At 53.8% G+C, this 17,063-nt stretch overlaps 2 protein-coding genes across 11 annotated transcripts; one reads left to right on the forward strand and one right to left on the reverse strand.

Annotated features, from left to right (window-relative positions):
* Window positions 1-7,031: 7,031 nt before the first annotated feature.
* MFAP4 (microfibril associated protein 4) lies at window positions 7,032-10,842 on the forward strand. Of its 2 annotated transcripts, none has more exons than XM_010361161.2 (6): window positions 7,032-7,149; window positions 7,462-7,540; window positions 7,836-7,990; window positions 8,831-8,927; window positions 9,004-9,186; window positions 9,574-10,842. In XM_010361161.2, exons 1-6 carry the CDS (start codon window positions 7,144-7,146, stop codon window positions 9,819-9,821), a joined length of 768 nt encoding a protein of 255 aa, XP_010359463.1. In that variant the 5' UTR covers window positions 7,032-7,143; the 3' UTR covers window positions 9,822-10,842. The 2 variants fall into 2 exon arrangements, with proteins under 2 accessions (XP_010359463.1, XP_030779349.1); XM_030923489.1 differs by having other exon boundaries at window positions 7,114-7,258.
* MAPK7 (mitogen-activated protein kinase 7) lies at window positions 10,740-16,501 on the reverse strand. 9 transcript variants are annotated; one of them, XM_030923485.1, is made up of 8 exons: window positions 16,209-16,501; window positions 15,129-15,365; window positions 14,327-14,492; window positions 13,774-13,791; window positions 12,589-13,667; window positions 11,815-12,494; window positions 11,340-11,473; window positions 10,747-11,208 (listed from the first exon to the last, which is right to left on the reverse strand). In XM_030923485.1, the coding sequence occupies exons 1-8, from the start codon at window positions 16,243-16,245 to the stop codon at window positions 11,055-11,057; spliced, it is 2,505 nt and encodes an 834-aa protein (XP_030779345.1). In that variant the 5' UTR covers window positions 16,246-16,501; the 3' UTR covers window positions 10,747-11,054. The 9 variants fall into 9 exon arrangements, with proteins under 9 accessions (XP_030779346.1, XP_010359461.2, XP_010359460.2 ...); XM_010361157.2 differs by lacking the exon at window positions 16,209-16,501 and adding an exon at window positions 15,718-16,190; XM_010361156.2 differs by lacking the exon at window positions 16,209-16,501 and adding an exon at window positions 15,630-16,190.
* Window positions 16,502-17,063: the final 562 nt, after the last annotated feature.

A 17,063-nucleotide genomic window follows, 5' to 3' on the forward strand; every position in this document is an offset into this window, starting at 1 on the left:
GAGGTTGAGGCTGTAGTGAGCTGAGACTGCACCACTACACCCAGCATGGGTGACACAGCAAGCCCCTGTCTCAAAAAAAAAAGAACATGGGAAAAGACATGAACAGATTTTTTACTGAAAAAGATACAGATGGCAAACAAGCACATGAAAAGATGTTCAACATCATTTGCTATTAAATGATTCAAATTAAAATCACAAGATATCATTACATACCTATAAGACTAGCTAAAGTAAAAAATAATGACAATACTAAATTCTGGCAAGGATATGGAACAGCAATCATTCATTGCTGGTAGGAATACAAAAAGGTACAGACACTCTGAAAGATAGTTTAGCAGTTTTTTTACAAAACTAAACAAAGTCTTAACCATATGACCCAGCAATCATGCTCCTTGTTATTTACCCGAGTTGAAAATGTATGTCCACACAAAACCTGCACACAGATGTTTATAGCAGCTTTATTCATAATCACCCAAACTTGGAAGCAACCAAGATGTCCTTTATTAAGTGAATAGATAAATAAACTGGGGTACATCCAGACAACTGCATAGTATTCAGTGTTGAAAACAAGTGAGCTATCACACCATGAGAAGACATGGAAGAATCTTAAATGCATACCATTAAGTGAAAGAAGCCGATCTGAAAAGGCTGCAAATTATTATATGATTCCAGCTATATGACATCCTGGAAAAGATAAAATTATGGAGACAATAAAAAGTTCAGTAGTTGCCAGGGGTTTAGGGGGAGGAAAAGATGGTTGGCAGAGCACAGAGGATTTTTCGGGCAATATATAACATAGGACCAATTTAAGAGATCTAATATCCAACTAATAAAATTATCACAAAGAGAACAGAGAAAATGGAGGAAAGAAATAGCCAAAGAAGTAATAGAAAATAATTTTCTCAGAACTGAGGGACACAAACCTCCACTTGCTGGCGAGCACAATGAAAGAGAAAAGACTCAACCCCAGGACTCATCAAACACAGGGCTAGGCTAGGGACTGCTGTTTCTCCATATACGGCCTCCAAGTACCCCTTTTATCCCAATTATACACATGCATTTGTTTATTTAACAACAAAAAGACCTCTAATCTGTATGCTTTCTCCCCAGTTAGATAGCATCTACACATCAAAGTAAAATCAGGAACCTAAGTTATGTATCTCAATATACCCTAATCCCAAAGGCCCTTGGGATCAAGTTCAAATGTTTTAGCCTACATTCAACACCCTCTCCATCTCTAATCTGCCTCTTCTCTCTGCCACACCCTGAACTCCATCAACTGATCTTGTCCCAAACTATAAAAAAGTGGGGAGAGACACCAAATCCCTCCTAAAACCTTCCCCCATGTTAGAGAAATAAGATACAGTGTTCCTCACCACAACATGTCTGTGTCTGCCCTTGGACCCAGAGTTTGCCATTACCATCTCCACACTACGGCCTTCTGGACATGCCCTGTCCCAAACTTTGGCCCCACTCCTGCCGCTTTCCTGCTTCATTTTTCATAGTACTTATATCATCATTTCACTTACTTTTATTTCTCTTCCGTAGGTCCAGGAGGGCTGGAGATTCTGTCTTGTGCACGGATGCCTACAAAGGGTTAAAGAGTGCCTGGTGCTTCGAAGATGCTTGTTATGGGATGAATTGTGTCCCCCAACATTCATACTGAAGCTGTACCATGCAGTACCTTGGAATGCGACTATATTTGGAGATACAGCCTTTAAAGAGGTAGTTAAGGTAAAATGAGGTTACGAGGATGGGCTTGATTCCAATCTGACCTCATATTCCACAGCACCCACTCAGAATACCACATCCGTGTCCTGCCAAACGATGACTGTGTGAGCCCCTGCCCTCTCTCTTCTCTTCACTTCGGGCAGCCCCAGGCTTCACCCCTCGTCTTCCGAACAGTTGTTCTCACTTTGCTGCAGCAGCGACCTCTGGGAAAGGGCCCTTGAGTTTGGGCAGCTCAGCCAAAGTCTGTCCTTCTGGCAGACAGCCCCTCTCTCGGAGCCCCTTTGCTTGGCCTGGGTTGGGGGGCCCACCATCTCTCCTCCCTAGGTGTTCTCTGCTTTGATGAGTTTCCTTCAAACCTCTCCTCAGGCTTCTCTAGCTCTGGATACAGGAGGGTAGATAAAGGAGCAGTCTAGCTGCCTGCCAGCAAGACACACAGGGAGGTGTCTGCACCTACAGAGAGAAGAGAGGTCTTGTCCTTAGCTGTTGTCCAAAACAACAGAAAAAGCTCCACTCCACAGGCGGCTGTGCTTTTAGAGGAAACCAAAGTAAGACCTTGAGTCAGTCAGGGTCCTCTCAGGAAACAAAGGGTGAACTCAGCTGTTTGGGTTTTATTTTGTTTTGTTTTTTTTCTTCAGAGAATTTAATGAAGGGACTATTTACTTGGGTGTGAACATTAAGAAAACCAACATGGGGCATTGAGGCATCCTGGGACTAGCAAGGATGAGAGCCCTCATCATCCCAGCCTGAGGGGCAAGGGGAGGAAACTGGGTTACTGGAGACAGTGAGGGAGGTTGTGGCAGGAGATGTCATCAGGAGGTGGGGGGGTGGAGGACAGCAGGCACAGCTACGGCCAAAACTGCAGTGCCCGTCAGGACAGCAGCTGGAGAGAAATACTTCAACCTCTCTCTTCTCCCATCTCCTGTTGGTGTCTCCCATTAGTCAAACCCAGCTGGAAGCCAGGGGCCATGGAAACCCAGTGATGCCCTCCCTACAGGGCAGCCACCCGGGCACAGAGGAGGATGTGGGTGGATAAGGCAATGCAGAGAACAACCAGCACAGGCCTAACCCAGGGGCGGGAGCCACACCAACTTGAGCAAATGTCCTATCAAAATGACATCGAGGAAGCACAGGGGGTCATCCGTTTTTACTGAGCCATCTGGGTTTGACAATATTACAGTGTACATTACAATGACTATGACAGAGGGAGACTTTTTTGTACACCTGCGGCCACTTCCCCTCCTAATCTCACACTCATTTTCTGTATTATCATCAGGGATGCCTCTCTGCCCGAATCAGTCCAGTTTCCATCAAGTAACACTCAGATTAGGACAATTTGAGTAGCAATTAATAAAAGGACTATTTGCTGAGGTGTGAGCAGGAGATGGCCTCCTATCTCTGGGCTGGTAACACCGGGGCTATCAACACCCCTAGACCTGAAGGGGGCAGAGGAGGAAGGAGTCGCCCACAGTGAGTCAGGGGCTGTTATGGAGATGGCTGCCTGGCAGGACTGGAGACTGTTGGCTGAGAAACAAAGCCAGCCTGTGGGGATGCTACAAGGAGGGGAATGAATATTCCTACTTCATTCTCCTTTTCACTGAAGCCTGCTAGGCTCCTCATTGGCTGGACCCAATCAGAAACCAGAGGGTGAGGCTGGCCTCCCAGGGCCCAGGGCAGTACGGAGAAAGGTGGGGAGGCAAATGAAAGGCGTCCAACTGCAACCCCCTTTCCAAGGGATGCGTAAAACAACCCAAGCAAAGCCGGTTGGATGGGTCCTCCCCACTCCTGGAATCTGGCAGACAGACAAAGCCATAGCCCTGTGCATTGAGCAGCATCAACCAGACATTGTCCCACCACAGGACCCCCACTGAGGGCCTGCTTTCCAGAGTCCAGGGCAGCCTCAGCTCCCACCCACCCCTAGTCTAGACTCTCAGCAAAGCCTCCCAACAAAGTCAGAGTTAGTGTCTGTTGTTGGCAATGACAGAATCCAGACACAAACATCTTCATGCACGTGAGTTGGGGGTCTCTTCCAAAAACATTAGCAGGCAGAGCAAACTGATCACTGGGAGAGCTGAGAACCAAGCTCAGGGCTTTGCAGCCTGAGACTAAGCCAGTGTCACTCAGCATTGCGCTTGCCAAGCCACCACCAACCACCCAGAGAAACTAGGACCCAGACAGCACTGGGGTCACCATCACCCCAGGAACGGATTCTTCCTGCTCCTGCTTCTCAAATCACTTTCTCCCAAAATGAAGCCCAGGACTGTGCATTTTATCAGCTAAACCAAGGCCATGTGCCTTCAATGAAACTGCAAGGAACCCTGGGAATGTGAACACCCAGCATTCTAATTAGGAGAGGAACACCCCAAACGTAGGAAGAGGTTTCCCATGCTGGGCAGCCGACAAGTAATGTCCCCTAACTGTATCTGTAGCCTCTTCAACATGTCAGAGTAGTTCCTCCAGACATCTTAGAAGGATTACCGACTCTGGGTATGTTATTACCAAATTTCTTTCCCACAAAAGTTAAACTAATTTCCAGCCACATCCAGTGAACACAGTGCCTGCTTTGCTGCACCCACACACATTATTACATTTTTTAAGTAAAAACTAATTGGCAAAATGCAATTGATACCTCATATGTTAATTATCTCTTTTTTAGGAGGAGGGGGAGTTTCTAGGTTTGCTCATTAGTGATATTCTTCAAAAGTCTTCAATACTTGACTTTGGACCATTTTATTATTTGTTTTGATGACTGATTTTTTTTTTCATTATTTTCCCTTTTATAGACTTGTGTTAAAATTAGCTGGCATTTGCTGAAAGAAGAAATCAGGATTAGATTCAGCTGTGTGTAACAGAAAAAAAACCCACAAAGACTTAAAGTACACAGAAGTTTCTTTCTTTCCTGCATAAAAAAGGCCTAGAGGACGGCAGTCCAGGGCTGTTTTCGGACCCACTCCACAAAGTCGTGAGAGGCTTTGCCAGTTCCTCCTCTGCCATCCCCTGATGAGGCCTCATCCTCCTCATCCCCACTGTCCAAGGTGGCAGCTAGAGCTCCAGCCATCACATTCAGTAGGACAGAGTGCAGGATGAAGAGGGACAAGCCACCTACCTTTACAACAATAAGTTGGCATCTTATTGGCCAAAATTCAGATGTGTGACGTCATCTAGCTACAAGGGAGGCTGGACAATGAGCCCAGATAAAAATCAGATCTTACTACTGAGGACTAAGGGAAGAACGAGTATTGAGAGCCAGCTGTCTCTTCCACAGGCAAGAATACAAGCTGTATTGAAGACAACCCATTCATATGAGAATCATGATGTTTATTATGACTATGACGATAGCTAATATTTACTAAATAGTTGCCAATTGTAGCACTGTTCTAGGAACTTGATATGTATTACTTAATCCTTACCACACCCCTATGAAGTAGATACTATGACTATCCTCATTTTACAGAGGAGGAAACCAAGGCACAGAGAGACTAGGTAATTTGTGCAAGGTCACACCCAGCTAACAGGCAACAGAACCTAGATTTGAACTGAGGCAGCCTGACATAAGACACAACTATGAACAGAGGCAATCACAGAACCAAGTCAGGGAGGCCAGCTGGGGCTTTTCCAAGGGGCTTATCTATTGACTCAGGAGGGGAGAGATGGGACCTAAGCCAGAGCTGCCTCATCACTTTGCCTTTGAATCTTTCATCTGTTTATCCATTCAATACAAATGTCCTTTTGTAACACACCTTACATTTGCAATTCACTGTCCGAAACCTGTGCTTGCCACTCCGCAGGGCAGATACTGTATCCTCAGCAGCCAGCATAGCCTATAGCACACAGCGCTCAAAACATACCTGTGGTGGCCCTATAGTCCCAGCTTCTTGGGAGACTAAGGTGGGAGGAACACTGGAGGCCAGTTCAAGACCAGCCTGGGCAACATAGGGAGACACCCCCCCATCTCTACAAAAAAATTTAAAAATTAGCTGGGTGTGGTGGCACACTTGTAGTCCTAGCTCCTTAGGAGGCTGAGGTGGGAGGATCACTCGAGCCCAGGAGCTTGAGGCTGCAGTGAGCTATGATTGCAACTGGACAACAGAGCAAGGCCCCGACTCTAGTATCTTATCTATATATAAAAATATGTGACTGACTGCATGTACATATCAAGCCTACTCTGTGCCAGGCTCTGTGATGGGCACTGAGCATGCAGAAATGAGACACAGACCCTGCTCACTGACCCTTATGGCCAAGAAAAGGAGGCAGATGAGTGGGCACCACAGGGGGCAGCACAAAGGAGTGGGGACCTCCATGGTGAGAAGTCTGGGGTGGCTGCACTGTAGTTTGAGTCACAGCAATAAGGGACAAGGTCCTCAAGGTAGGCCAGAGACAGACTTGAAATTCCTTTCATGTCCAAGGTGAAAAACCTAGCCTCAGCCCTGAGGCAATAGGGAGCCATGAGGCTTAAGCAGGGTGACATCATCTGAGAGGCCATCTAGAACAACTCTCCTGGTAGTGTGCCAGGGATGGGAGGAGAGAGCCCAGAAGCAGGGAGATTCAGATGAAGTAGAGTCTGGGAGGTGTGGGAGCCAAGAAGGAAGGAGGGGTGGAGTGAGGAGAAACAAAAAGAGGTCCCATACCCTGTGCATGTGAGCCAGTGAGATGGGCCAGGGAACTGTGGGAGGGGAAAAGAGCGGGCCTGAGGTGGCCAGAGTGAGGGGGTGCTGGCGAGGGGGGCTGGAGAGGGGCCCTGCCTGGCCTGAGCTGGGGCAGACAGAGCAGTTGGACGCCAGCAGCCTTGTGCTCATGGCTCAGAAATGTCCCAGGCCTGCCAGGAGACTGCTGCCTCTGTCCCCCCAACCGGCCCCAGCCAGGCTCCCACATCAGGAGCTCTGAAGCTGTCCCCTCAGCTTTCTGCTCCCCCAGAGCAGGCCTCCCCTCCCCAGAAGCCAGGCATATGACACCCCCTCAGCCCTCCCCCTCAATGGCTGATGAAACACAGGCCAGGGAAGGAGGGGGAAAGAATAAACAGACATCTGCAGGGGGGCCCATCAGGAAGCAGGGGACAGGCTGCGGTGGGCTGGGGCTGCCTGGGGGTGCCAGGGGGCCCACAGGTCTAGCGGGGCGGGTGGCGAATGGCGGATGGAGTGGGATCCAGGGAACAGTTGGAGCCAGCAGGGAGTTAACATCTGCGGTACTTTGCCCGACAGGCCTAATGAGACACAGGTGGTCCCCTGGCTCTGGCCCCACCTCCCAGCCCCCTGATAGTGTAAACTGATGCTGGTTGTCTGGGGTGGGGAGAGGGGGGTTCTGCAGCTACGGGAAGGGGGGCGGGGCTGGGGTGGCTGGCGGGGGCCCAGCACATAACTCTGGGCGGTTGCAGTCTGGGGCCGCAGACACCCAGCCACTTTGAGCAGAACTGACAGCATGAAGGTACGGGGCCCAGGGTGGGGGGACTCATAGCACTGGGGAATTGAGCCCACTCCAGAGGCCCCTGGCCACAGAGGGGACTATGAAGGCACAAGGAGTTCTCTTGAAACCTGTAAGCTATGAGGGTATATAGCCTGTCCCAGAGAGTGGGGTTACTTGGCCGGAGAGGGGGTAGGGTGGGGAAAGAGAGGCCAAATGGCAGGAGAGGGATTCAGGCAAGGGCAGCATATGCACGCATGGTGGGGGCAAATACAAAGAGAAAAGGGGGTCTCGAGCTGGGAAGGGGCTGCGCTGACCCTCTCTGCCCATCGCCAGGCCCTCCTGGCCCTGCCGCTGCTGCTGCTTCTCTCCACGCCCCCGTGTGCCCCCCAGGTCTCCGGGATCCGAGGAGATGGTAAGCAGCCCCACACTCACAGACGCGGCCTGCCCCACAGGTTGGGCAAGGAGAGGCTGGACTGTCAGAACAGACTGTCAGGGCTGAGCTCCAGCTCTGCAGGACTCAGGTTCCTCCTTTACAAAATGGGGCAGATGGATGACATGAGCATTGCTCATCTCCCTTGAAGAAATCTTCCATGACTCCTTGTGTCAAATTCCCCCAGCCCCAGGGACTAAGGCAAGTCTTGGGGTGCTGAGGTGTCAGTGATGCCATAGTCCCACTCTCCTCACTGTCCCCATGTCCCCACCCCCAGCTCTGGAGAGGTTTTGCCTTCAGCAACCCCTGGACTGTGATGACATCTATGCCCAGGGCTACCAGTCAGACGGCGTGTACCTCATCTACCCCTTGGGCCCCAGTGTGCCTGTGCCCGTCTTCTGTGACATGACCACCGAGGGCGGGAAGTGGACGGTGAGTGGGAGGAGGGAACAGAGGCCAGAGCTGGTTCTAATCCCAGCCCTGTGACCCTGGGCTTCACATCTGTGAACCTCAGTTTCTTCATCTTTAAAATGGGGATAATGATACCCACAGCACAGCTTCTGAGCAGCTGCCAACATTTAATTCTAAGTGCCTGAGGTAGGTGTTTGTCTGTTTGCTTTGAGGCGGAGTCTTGCTCTGTCATCCAGGCTCGAGTGCAGTGGCTCCATCTCAGCTCACTGCTGCAACCTCCACCTCCCAGGTTCAAACAATTCTCCTGCCTCAGCTTCCCAAGTAGCTGGGATTACAGGCATGCGCCACCACGCCCAGCTAATTTTTTTATTTTTAGTAGAGATGGGGTTTCACCATGTTGGCCAAACTGGCCTTGAACTCCTGACATCAGGTGATCCGCCCACCTCAGCCTCCCAAAGTGCTGGGATAACAGGCGTGACCCACTGCGCCCGGCTGAGGTAGGTTAATGCATATAAGCCTCACAATAATCCTGGGAAGTACTGAGGAACTAAAGCCCAGAGAGGTGAAGGAACTTGCCCAGGTCCCACAGCTAGGCACTAGAACTCTAGAGCGCCCCCCTCTTAGCCTCTTTCCTGCCTCTATACGAAACTGGGTATGAAGAACCCAGGTGGGTGCTGGCAGTTGCTCCACAGGGGGCCTGGTGCCAATGTGGACCTTGTTTTAGCAACCCCACTCCCACTACCCCCCCCAACTCAGTCCTTTAACAAACTGGCCACAGCATCACAGGGTCCATGCTTGAGGTGGGCCCAGAACCCTGCCCACTGGACCCTTGATGGTCCAGTCTCATCTTCTCTGCTCCAGGTTTTCCAGAAGAGATTTAATGGCTCAGTGAGTTTCTTCCGGGGCTGGAATGACTACAAGCTGGGCTTCGGCCGTGCCGATGGAGAGTACTGGCTGGGTAAGGCGGGGACCAGGTAGGCTGAGGAGCTGCCCCAGGGCCAGGTCCTTGTTGACCAACTGCCCCTCCTCCCCAGGGCTGCAGAACATGCACCTCCTGACGCTGAAGCAGAAGTACGAGCTGCGAGTGGACTTGGAGGACTTTGAGAACAACACGGCCTACGCCAAGTACGCTGACTTCTCCATCTCCCCGAACGCAGTCAGTGCAGAGGAGGACGGCTACACCCTCTATGTGGCAGGCTTCGAGGATGGCGGGGCAGGTATACCCCGCCGTTAGCTTTAGGAGGGGCTGTGAGGGGAAAGAAGGCAGGGCTTGCCCTGCCCAGTCAGCCCCAACCTCCTTCAGGCCCCTCCTTCAACCCTCCTGGGTCTGGAAGGGCCACAGCTGGCTCCAAACCAGCTCAAACCAGCTTGGGCCTCAGCCCTGGGAAGCAGCCATCCTGGCCCTGCTCCAGGCAACTCTGTGGCGGAGCAGCTGTTTCTCTTCATTGCAGAAGCACATCTACCCAACATCTGGCTCAGGGAGGGTGCCCCCATCCCGCCAGGCTGCCACGTGATATCTCTCACAGTCGTCATTGTCACCCTCTCCCGGCCAGCTCGGAGCTCAGTTCCCTACCTCAGCAGCCCCAACCCTTCTCCTCTGCCAGGTGACTCCCTGTCCTACCACAGTGGCCAGAAGTTCTCTACCTTTGACCGGGACCAGGACCTCTTTGTGCAGAACTGCGCGGCTCTCTCCTCAGGAGCCTTCTGGTTCCGCAGCTGTCACTTCGCCAACCTCAATGGCTTCTACCTAGGTGGCTCCCACCTCTCCTATGCCAATGGCATCAACTGGGCCCAGTGGAAGGGCTTCTACTACTCCCTCAAGCGCACTGAGATGAAAATCCGTCGGGCCTGAGGGGCTGGCCCCCTCAGGCCCCTTTCCTCCTCTGGACACGCATGGTCTCCATGAGTGCTCCCCCTGCTGCCCCTGATGCATGCTTCTGCTGAGTCCCGAGCACCAACTCCTTACATGGGGGCCTTTGGCTCTCAGCCATGCCCCATCCCTGTCACACACCCAGGGCATCCATTCCTAAGCCAGACCCAGCTCCCCTACACCTGAAGTTACGCTGCCAGCAGCTCCCCAGGCCTTTTCCGAGAAGCACATGGTTCTAGCCTGGACTTGGCTGGGCTCCATGAGAATGAGTTGCCTCCACCCTGTCCCAACAGCTGACAGACAGGAGCCATCCTTCCAGCTGCAGGCCTTTGTGTGCCATCTTGTCCTGCTTCCTCACTGTGGACCCCTGTCTAGGCCACCCTAGTGTGCTAGGCTGAGCAGTACAGTGTGAACAGGGCCATGGTGTATTCTAGGCCACAGCCCAGCACTCCTCTGGCTGCTCTCAAACCATGTCTCATCCTCAGCCTTCCTCCCACCAACTTACTCCCCTGTGGTGAGTACCATGGAACCCCAGTCCCACCTCACTATCATACTCAGTTTCCCCTGATGACCCATCCCAGCCCCCGAAGCTCTATACCAAGACCACAGCTACTGCACACCACCCTGAAACAGCCACAGCCAAGGTAGGCATGCATATATGAGGTCTTCCCCATACCCTCCGGGGGTTGAGAGGTTTAGCCACATGAGAGAGCAGAGGACAATCTCTGCAGGGCTGGGAGTGGGTAGGGACTGAAGGTCTCAATAAACCTTCAGAACCTGAATGAACCGGCTTCACACACACAAACATATTTGCTTATTCCCCCAAATGTAGGCACCTGGCTCCTCCTTGCTCCCCTACTGATGGTGTCCTACCCCGAACTCCAAAAATTACACCTGGAGTCAGATGCAGAAGGGAATCTTGTATTTCACAGGCCTCATTTTGATGGCAAAAAGACAGTGTAATAATAACATAATAATAATAAAAATATAATACTGAAAAGGATTGTACAGGGGGAGTCAGGATCTCCCAATCCTGTCATGGCTCGGTGGTGGCTCAGGTGGCTGCTTAAGGCTGAAAGGTGGGTCTGAGATGAACCTGCAGAATAATCCAAGCCGAGCCTCACCTGCTGGGTCCAGGGCTAAAGCCTTTGAGAATGTTCCCATGGATATCTTGGAACTAGGTCTACCGTGGCAGCAAGGCACAGGCTGTGGGCCTCAGGGGTCCTGGAGGTCAGGCAGGTCAGCCAGCAGCATTGGGGAGTCCATCTGGATCTCACGCTGCAGGGACTCAATATCGGCAGGGTTCATGCCATGGCCTTCGAGCCAGTCAGCAAGCAGGGAGGCTGAGAGTGAGGCTGAATCTGACTGGCTGCAGGGGAAGGGAAGGGAGGGGCGCTATTAGCCTAGGCTGGACTCTCACCCATCCCACAGGTGCATGCTTCCTGCACCAGGAACCTCTCCCCACAGCCCCAGTCTAGGAGCTCAGTCCAGCCACCTTACCCATCCTGTGGCCCATCAGCCACGCCCATGTCGAAAGACTGGTTTAAGAATTCCTCCAGGTCAAAGCCAACACCGTAGCCAGCCCCACTGCCCTTTGGTGTGCCTGAGAACACAGGGGGCAGGGGGTCTTCCACCTACAGGGAATGATAGATTACAATGCAGGCAGACTGAGGTCTGCAAGGCACCCCGTCCCAATGCTGCTGACTACTCCGCCTGGATACCTGGGAGTGCTAACACCAGTCTCGGCCGTCAGTGAGTGCTAGCTGGCCCCATCTCTGGGCCAGGCACTTTCCAATATCTAACCTGTCTCCTAACAACCTCTTCATCGCCATTATGCTCCTTCTGTGAGCAAGGGGACATGTTCAGAGATAAAGCCCCATCTGCTGCTCAGTTTTTGTGGAACAGGGACCACTCTTGAACCTATTTTCCTTTGGCCCAGACCCAGGTGTCCCCATGGCCTGGGCCTCCCTCTTACCTGTGACTTAGATAGCTGCTGGGTCACTAGGTTGACATCAGGTGACTCTGACATGGAAGACTGAAGGGCTCCCCCGGCGTCTGGAGGTGGCAGGCCAGGTGGGAAGTAAGGCAAAACTCCTGGGGTGTTGGAGCCAGGCAACCCAGGGGGTGGCACAAGTGACTGGGGAGCCAGGAGGCTGGTAGAGGTGGCAATCTGGGGTGGCGCAGGGACAGGGATGGGCCTAGGAGGGCCAGTGGGGTGGGGTGCAGGGCCAGGGGGTGGGCAGGCAGGCTGGGGTACAGGGCCAGATGTGGAGCCCGCAGGTTGTGGTTGCAGGCCAGTGGGCTGGGCTACAGGGCCAGGGGGAGGACTGGCAGGTTGGGCTGGGGTTGGCGTTGGCACTGGGGCAGGGGCTGGCACAGAGGTCGGGGCTGGGGCTGGGGGTCGGGCCATTCGAGTCCAGCGTTCCAACAGGCTTCTGTCATTGTCGCTGAGCACTAGTCCAGCCAAGGGGTCAGTGGAGGGGCCCCCAGAGGCCCCAGCCCCCCGTTCCTTTCGCTCCCGCTCCTGCCGCCGTTTCTCCCGCTCCTTGGCTCGCTCTTGCCGCCGCCGCCGCTTCTCCTCCCGCTCCCGCTGGCGCTCCTGGGCTGTCACTGGCTTCCGAGGCTCAGAAGCCTCCAGGGGTGCGCTGGGGCCATCTGTGGGGAAGTTGGGCAGGGGAGAAGGTAAAAGCCTGAAGCCTTGTCCAAGTCCAAGTCTCCCCTCTGCCCACCCGACTTGCCCACAAGGTACCTCTGAGCCGGCTTCTCAAAGACTTGAGCAGGGCGGCTTTAAGGGCAGCCTTAGTGTTGTCTGAGATGGCACCCTCTTTCTTAGGTGGGGCAGGCTCACTGGCTGGTGGGGGTGGCTGCAGGGTCAGATCAATGGTGTCAGGTGCAGGGCCAGGGCACGGTGGTGGGGCTGGTGGGGGAGACTCCATGGCACAGTCCCCACTGGGAGCCCAGGGACTGGGCATTTCAACATCTGGACAGCCAGGTTCACTAGCCACAGGCTGTAGAGAAGGCTGGAAGCGGATCTGTTGGCGGATGCCCTCGCGCCTTGCATGGAAGTCCTCAATCTCGGCCACAATGGCCTCCTTAATGCGCTCCCGAGTGAGGGCTTCACGGTCAAAGGCAAAGTCAAAGGGTGGGGCACAGTCAGGCTCATCATCAGGATCATGGTACTTGGCCAGGAAAGGGTGGCGAAGGGCAGCAGCTGCTGAGATGCGGGCGCTGGGCTCAAAACGCAGCATGCGACCCAGGAGTGATAGGGCCTGGCGGTCGGCACCTGGGTATACTGTCTCCCAGGGCACAGGCTGGCGTGGTGGCAAGCTCTGGATATAGGCCCGCACCCTCTCAGCCCCCACAGCCTGAATCACAGCTGGTGATGGGGTACCCAGCACCATCATGATGAGCTGTAGCTGGTGTACATAGTTTTTGCCTGGGAAGAGCTGGCGCCGGGCCAGCATCTCACCAAAGATGCAGCCCACAGACCAAAGGTCAATAGCCTGTGTATACTCATGCAAAGAGAGCATGAGCTCGGGGGCACGGTACCAGCGCGTGGCCACATACTCGGTCATGAAGTACTGATGTTCAGCGGGCGACGTGCACAGGCCACGAGCCATACCAAAGTCACCAATCTTGAGCTCACAGTTCTCATTCACCAATAGGTTGGAGGGCTTGAGGTCACGGTGGATGACCTGAGCCGAGTGCATGTACTTCAGGCCCCGCAGCAGTTGGTACAGGAAGTAGCGCACGTGTTCCAGTGTGAGGGGCTGTGAGGAGTGGATGATCTGGTGCAGGTCGCTTTCCATCAGGTCCAGGACCACGTAGCTGGAAGGGGAAGGAAGGAGAGAAGCATGGGTTGGCCTGATCACACTCCAGGGACAAGCCCCATCCTCACCACACCCTTCCGATTCCAGACAGGTAACAGCCTTACCCTGGGACCCCGTAGGGGCTGACGGCATGGTATGGAAGAAGAGCATCACGTTTTAGATTCTCTACGACTTTTCCATGAACTTGGTTAAATCACTTTTGTCTCCAGACCTAGTTTCCCCATCAGATAAAAGATGGGGTTGGACTACACCAGGGCTGGCCAATAGGTTTCCTTTTGGGGCTATCTCCATTGTTTGGTAGTGACAGCTTGAAGAACTATGATGAAAATTGATCAGGTTTGTCCACTGTAGGAAAGTGTTCTGTGATTGATTAGTGAAGTCTGCTATGGGAATAGGAGGCTGTGGTCAGAGTAGGAATGTCCTACATTTGACATCCTACATACTAAGATTCTATAAAACTGTAAAATCATCTGTACACTTCTTGAGGAATAACAGTTGTCCCTGGCAAAACTCTAAAGGAGAACTGGTCCTAGGACTGTGGGAATTTTCACAGCCTGCTTCAGATTAGATTCAGCTGCCCTTCCAGAACTTCAGCAATATGGGTGCAGCCTTCAGAAAAGTCCCAAGTCTGGCTCCCTCTCCCATCCCGCTTCTTACACAGATTTGAATTCGCCATAGGGCACAGTGGGCCTCAGGATGTCCTTGATGGCGATGATGTTGTCGTGCTTAAAGTGCTTGAGGATCTTCAGCTCCCTGAGGGTTCGCTTGGCATTGGTCACCACATCGAAAGCATTAGGGATCTTCTTGATGGCCACCTGCTGGCCTGAGGAGCAGGGAACAGGGACATACCAGAGGATACCTTGGAGAAACTGCAGAGTCGACCCAGCCCGTATCAACACCTCCCTTCTAGGATGCAAATGACAACAGCTACCAAGTACTGGGTACCTACTATGTGCCAAGCATGCTACCTACATTATTAAATGTTACCTTCACAACTCCCCTACGGGGCAGGTCCCAATAGGTCAATGTTAAAGAGAAGGAAATATGGCTTAGTAACTTGTTGGAGGTTGCACGACTGCCCAGTGGTGGAGTTCAGTCTCTAATGCCTACACCCTCTGCATCTCAGACCTCACCCATCCCACCACCAGTTCCTTGTGCCAGTGTCTGGCTCCAGAACACATCTGTCTCTTAGACACGAAGGACTGGCTCTCCATTCTGGTCTAACTGGGACTGTCATTCTTCTAAAGAGGAAGTAGGCAGGCAGGATGGCAAAACCCCCAGGCCAGAGTTTCAGAGAACCGAGCCTCCCGGAGCCTGGCAGGCAGAGGGTCCTGGTCAGCGTGTGTTGACTGGAGCCAGAACTCGCACCCCGCTTTCCTTCCCAGCTGTCTAGGACGGGCCGGTTTCCCACTCCCTGCGACGCTGCCACATCTGGGAGGCGACGGCTCAGGAAGCTCACCGGTGAGGCGGCGGCGGGCGGAGGACACCACTCCGTAGGCCCCGTTGCCTATGGTCTCGATGATCTCGTACTCGTCGCCCACGTCAAAGGTCACATCGAAGGAGCGGGCTTTAAGCAGGGCCAGGTTCTTGGCCGCTACAGAGGCAGCGGTGTGGGCGGGTTCGGCCTTCACGGGCCCGGGGGGCTCCGCAGAGCCGTCCTCGCCGTCTTCCTCCTTCAGGGGTTCGGCCATGGTGTCTGTGTGGAGACTCGGGTGAGGAGGGGACCGCCTCCCGTGGGCCTCAGCGTCCCCTCTGCGGGCTGGGGAGCAGGACCAGGGAACTTCCCAGTTCCCTAAACCGACAGGGGCCACAAGCGCGCGGCTGGTTCAGGGATAACACGCTACCCCAGGGGTCGGGGCCCAGCAGGGGCCCCGCCAGGGTCGGGGGATGGGGAGGCGAGGCGCGGGCCAGGAAGAAAGGGAGGGGCGGGGCACCTGGGATTCCCCCGGGCCGCACTCACCCCCGCGCCTCCTCAAGGCTTTCAGAGGTCCCGAGGCTCACCGGCCTCCCGTCCCCAGCGCGGGAGTCTCCAAGGGTGGCTCACTTACTTATTCAAGGGCCGCGGCCACCACCTCAGCGTCGTGAGCTGCCCTGTCCGTCCCCCTCCGCTCCGCCTCCCAACACCACGCTCCCTCCAGCTTCTGGCCAATCGCTGAGCTACTTCTGCGAAGGGTCCTGCCCCTTCTACCTGCTGCGCCCAATCCTAGCCCACCGACTGAGGAAGCCACGCCTGGCGCGCGCCGCTGTCCAGCTAGCCGGCGGGAGCCGCCCAAAGGGTGCCCGGCACTTCACAGGGGTGTGCTCCCCGCCCGGCACCGCCTTCAAACGCATGCGCACTGGCAGTCGGGCGCCAAGTGAATGGAAGGCAACGCCGCTGCACGTAGCGCGCGCGTCCCCATCTAGCGCTCGACCTCGTCCGGCCAATCACAGCTAGTCCCGTGAGCTCGGGTAACTGTCCGGCCTGAGATGCCTGGGGCTGGGACTGTTATCTTGGCTACTGGGTCCCGAAGTCCCCCTCCGCCCCGAGAATTGTGCCCACCATTTTCTCGGTCCCAGGAGCTCTGGGAATCTGTCATCCCCGGTAGAGGGTGCCCGTCACGGCCAACCACAGAGATCTCGGTCCTCCAGGATTCTAGAGCGTCCGGCCGAAACCTCCGTTGACTTCCGGTGGCTGAGCCTCTCCGCAGCTTCCGGCCAAGTTGGACCGCACCTGGGGGTTTCCTGGCCTGCAGATGTGTTCCCTCCGCTCGTTTGTTTGTCCCGCGATTCCCGTGCTTTGAGCTGCAGCGGAGTTAACCGAGGCGGCCGCCCGGCCTCTGTCCCTCTGCCGAGCCCGCTGGTAGGCGGAGCCCTCGCTGGAACCGAGCTGCCCCGACCCACCCCAAAATCCGATGGTTGATTCGTTCATTCATGTAGCAAATGTTTATGGAGCACCGCCCCTCTAAGGCTCAGTGCCAGAAGGCGAAGATGGACATGGTGGATAGTGTGAGCTGGAAGGAAAGATTTTTCTAAAGGGAACGGGGTCAGGCTGAAAGAAGTGAAGAATTTTGGTTTCACTCCTAGGCGGCTTCTAGAAAAAAGCAATACAAATACATATTCGTACCCACCTCCCCTTTCGTGTACAAAATGTAACATATTCTCTTTTCCTGAAGATCATTCCATATCAATAACTGGAGGGGTCCCTCACTTTTAAACAACTTTTAATAACGTACCATAAAACTCACCCTTTTATAGTGTACAATTCAGTGTTTTTTGGTGTATTCACAGTTGAGCAGCCATCATCACTACCTAATTTTAGGTAGAGTGGTTTGTGGAACATTTTCATCGCCCCTAAAAGAAACTTATGTGAACCAAGTATCTGAGACAAGTCTCAAGTCAATTTAGAAAGTTTATT

The sequence above is a fragment of the Rhinopithecus roxellana genome, chromosome 19, assembly GCF_007565055.1.
Source record: "Rhinopithecus roxellana isolate Shanxi Qingling chromosome 19, ASM756505v1, whole genome shotgun sequence".
Lineage (NCBI taxonomy): Eukaryota > Metazoa > Chordata > Mammalia > Primates > Cercopithecidae > Rhinopithecus > Rhinopithecus roxellana.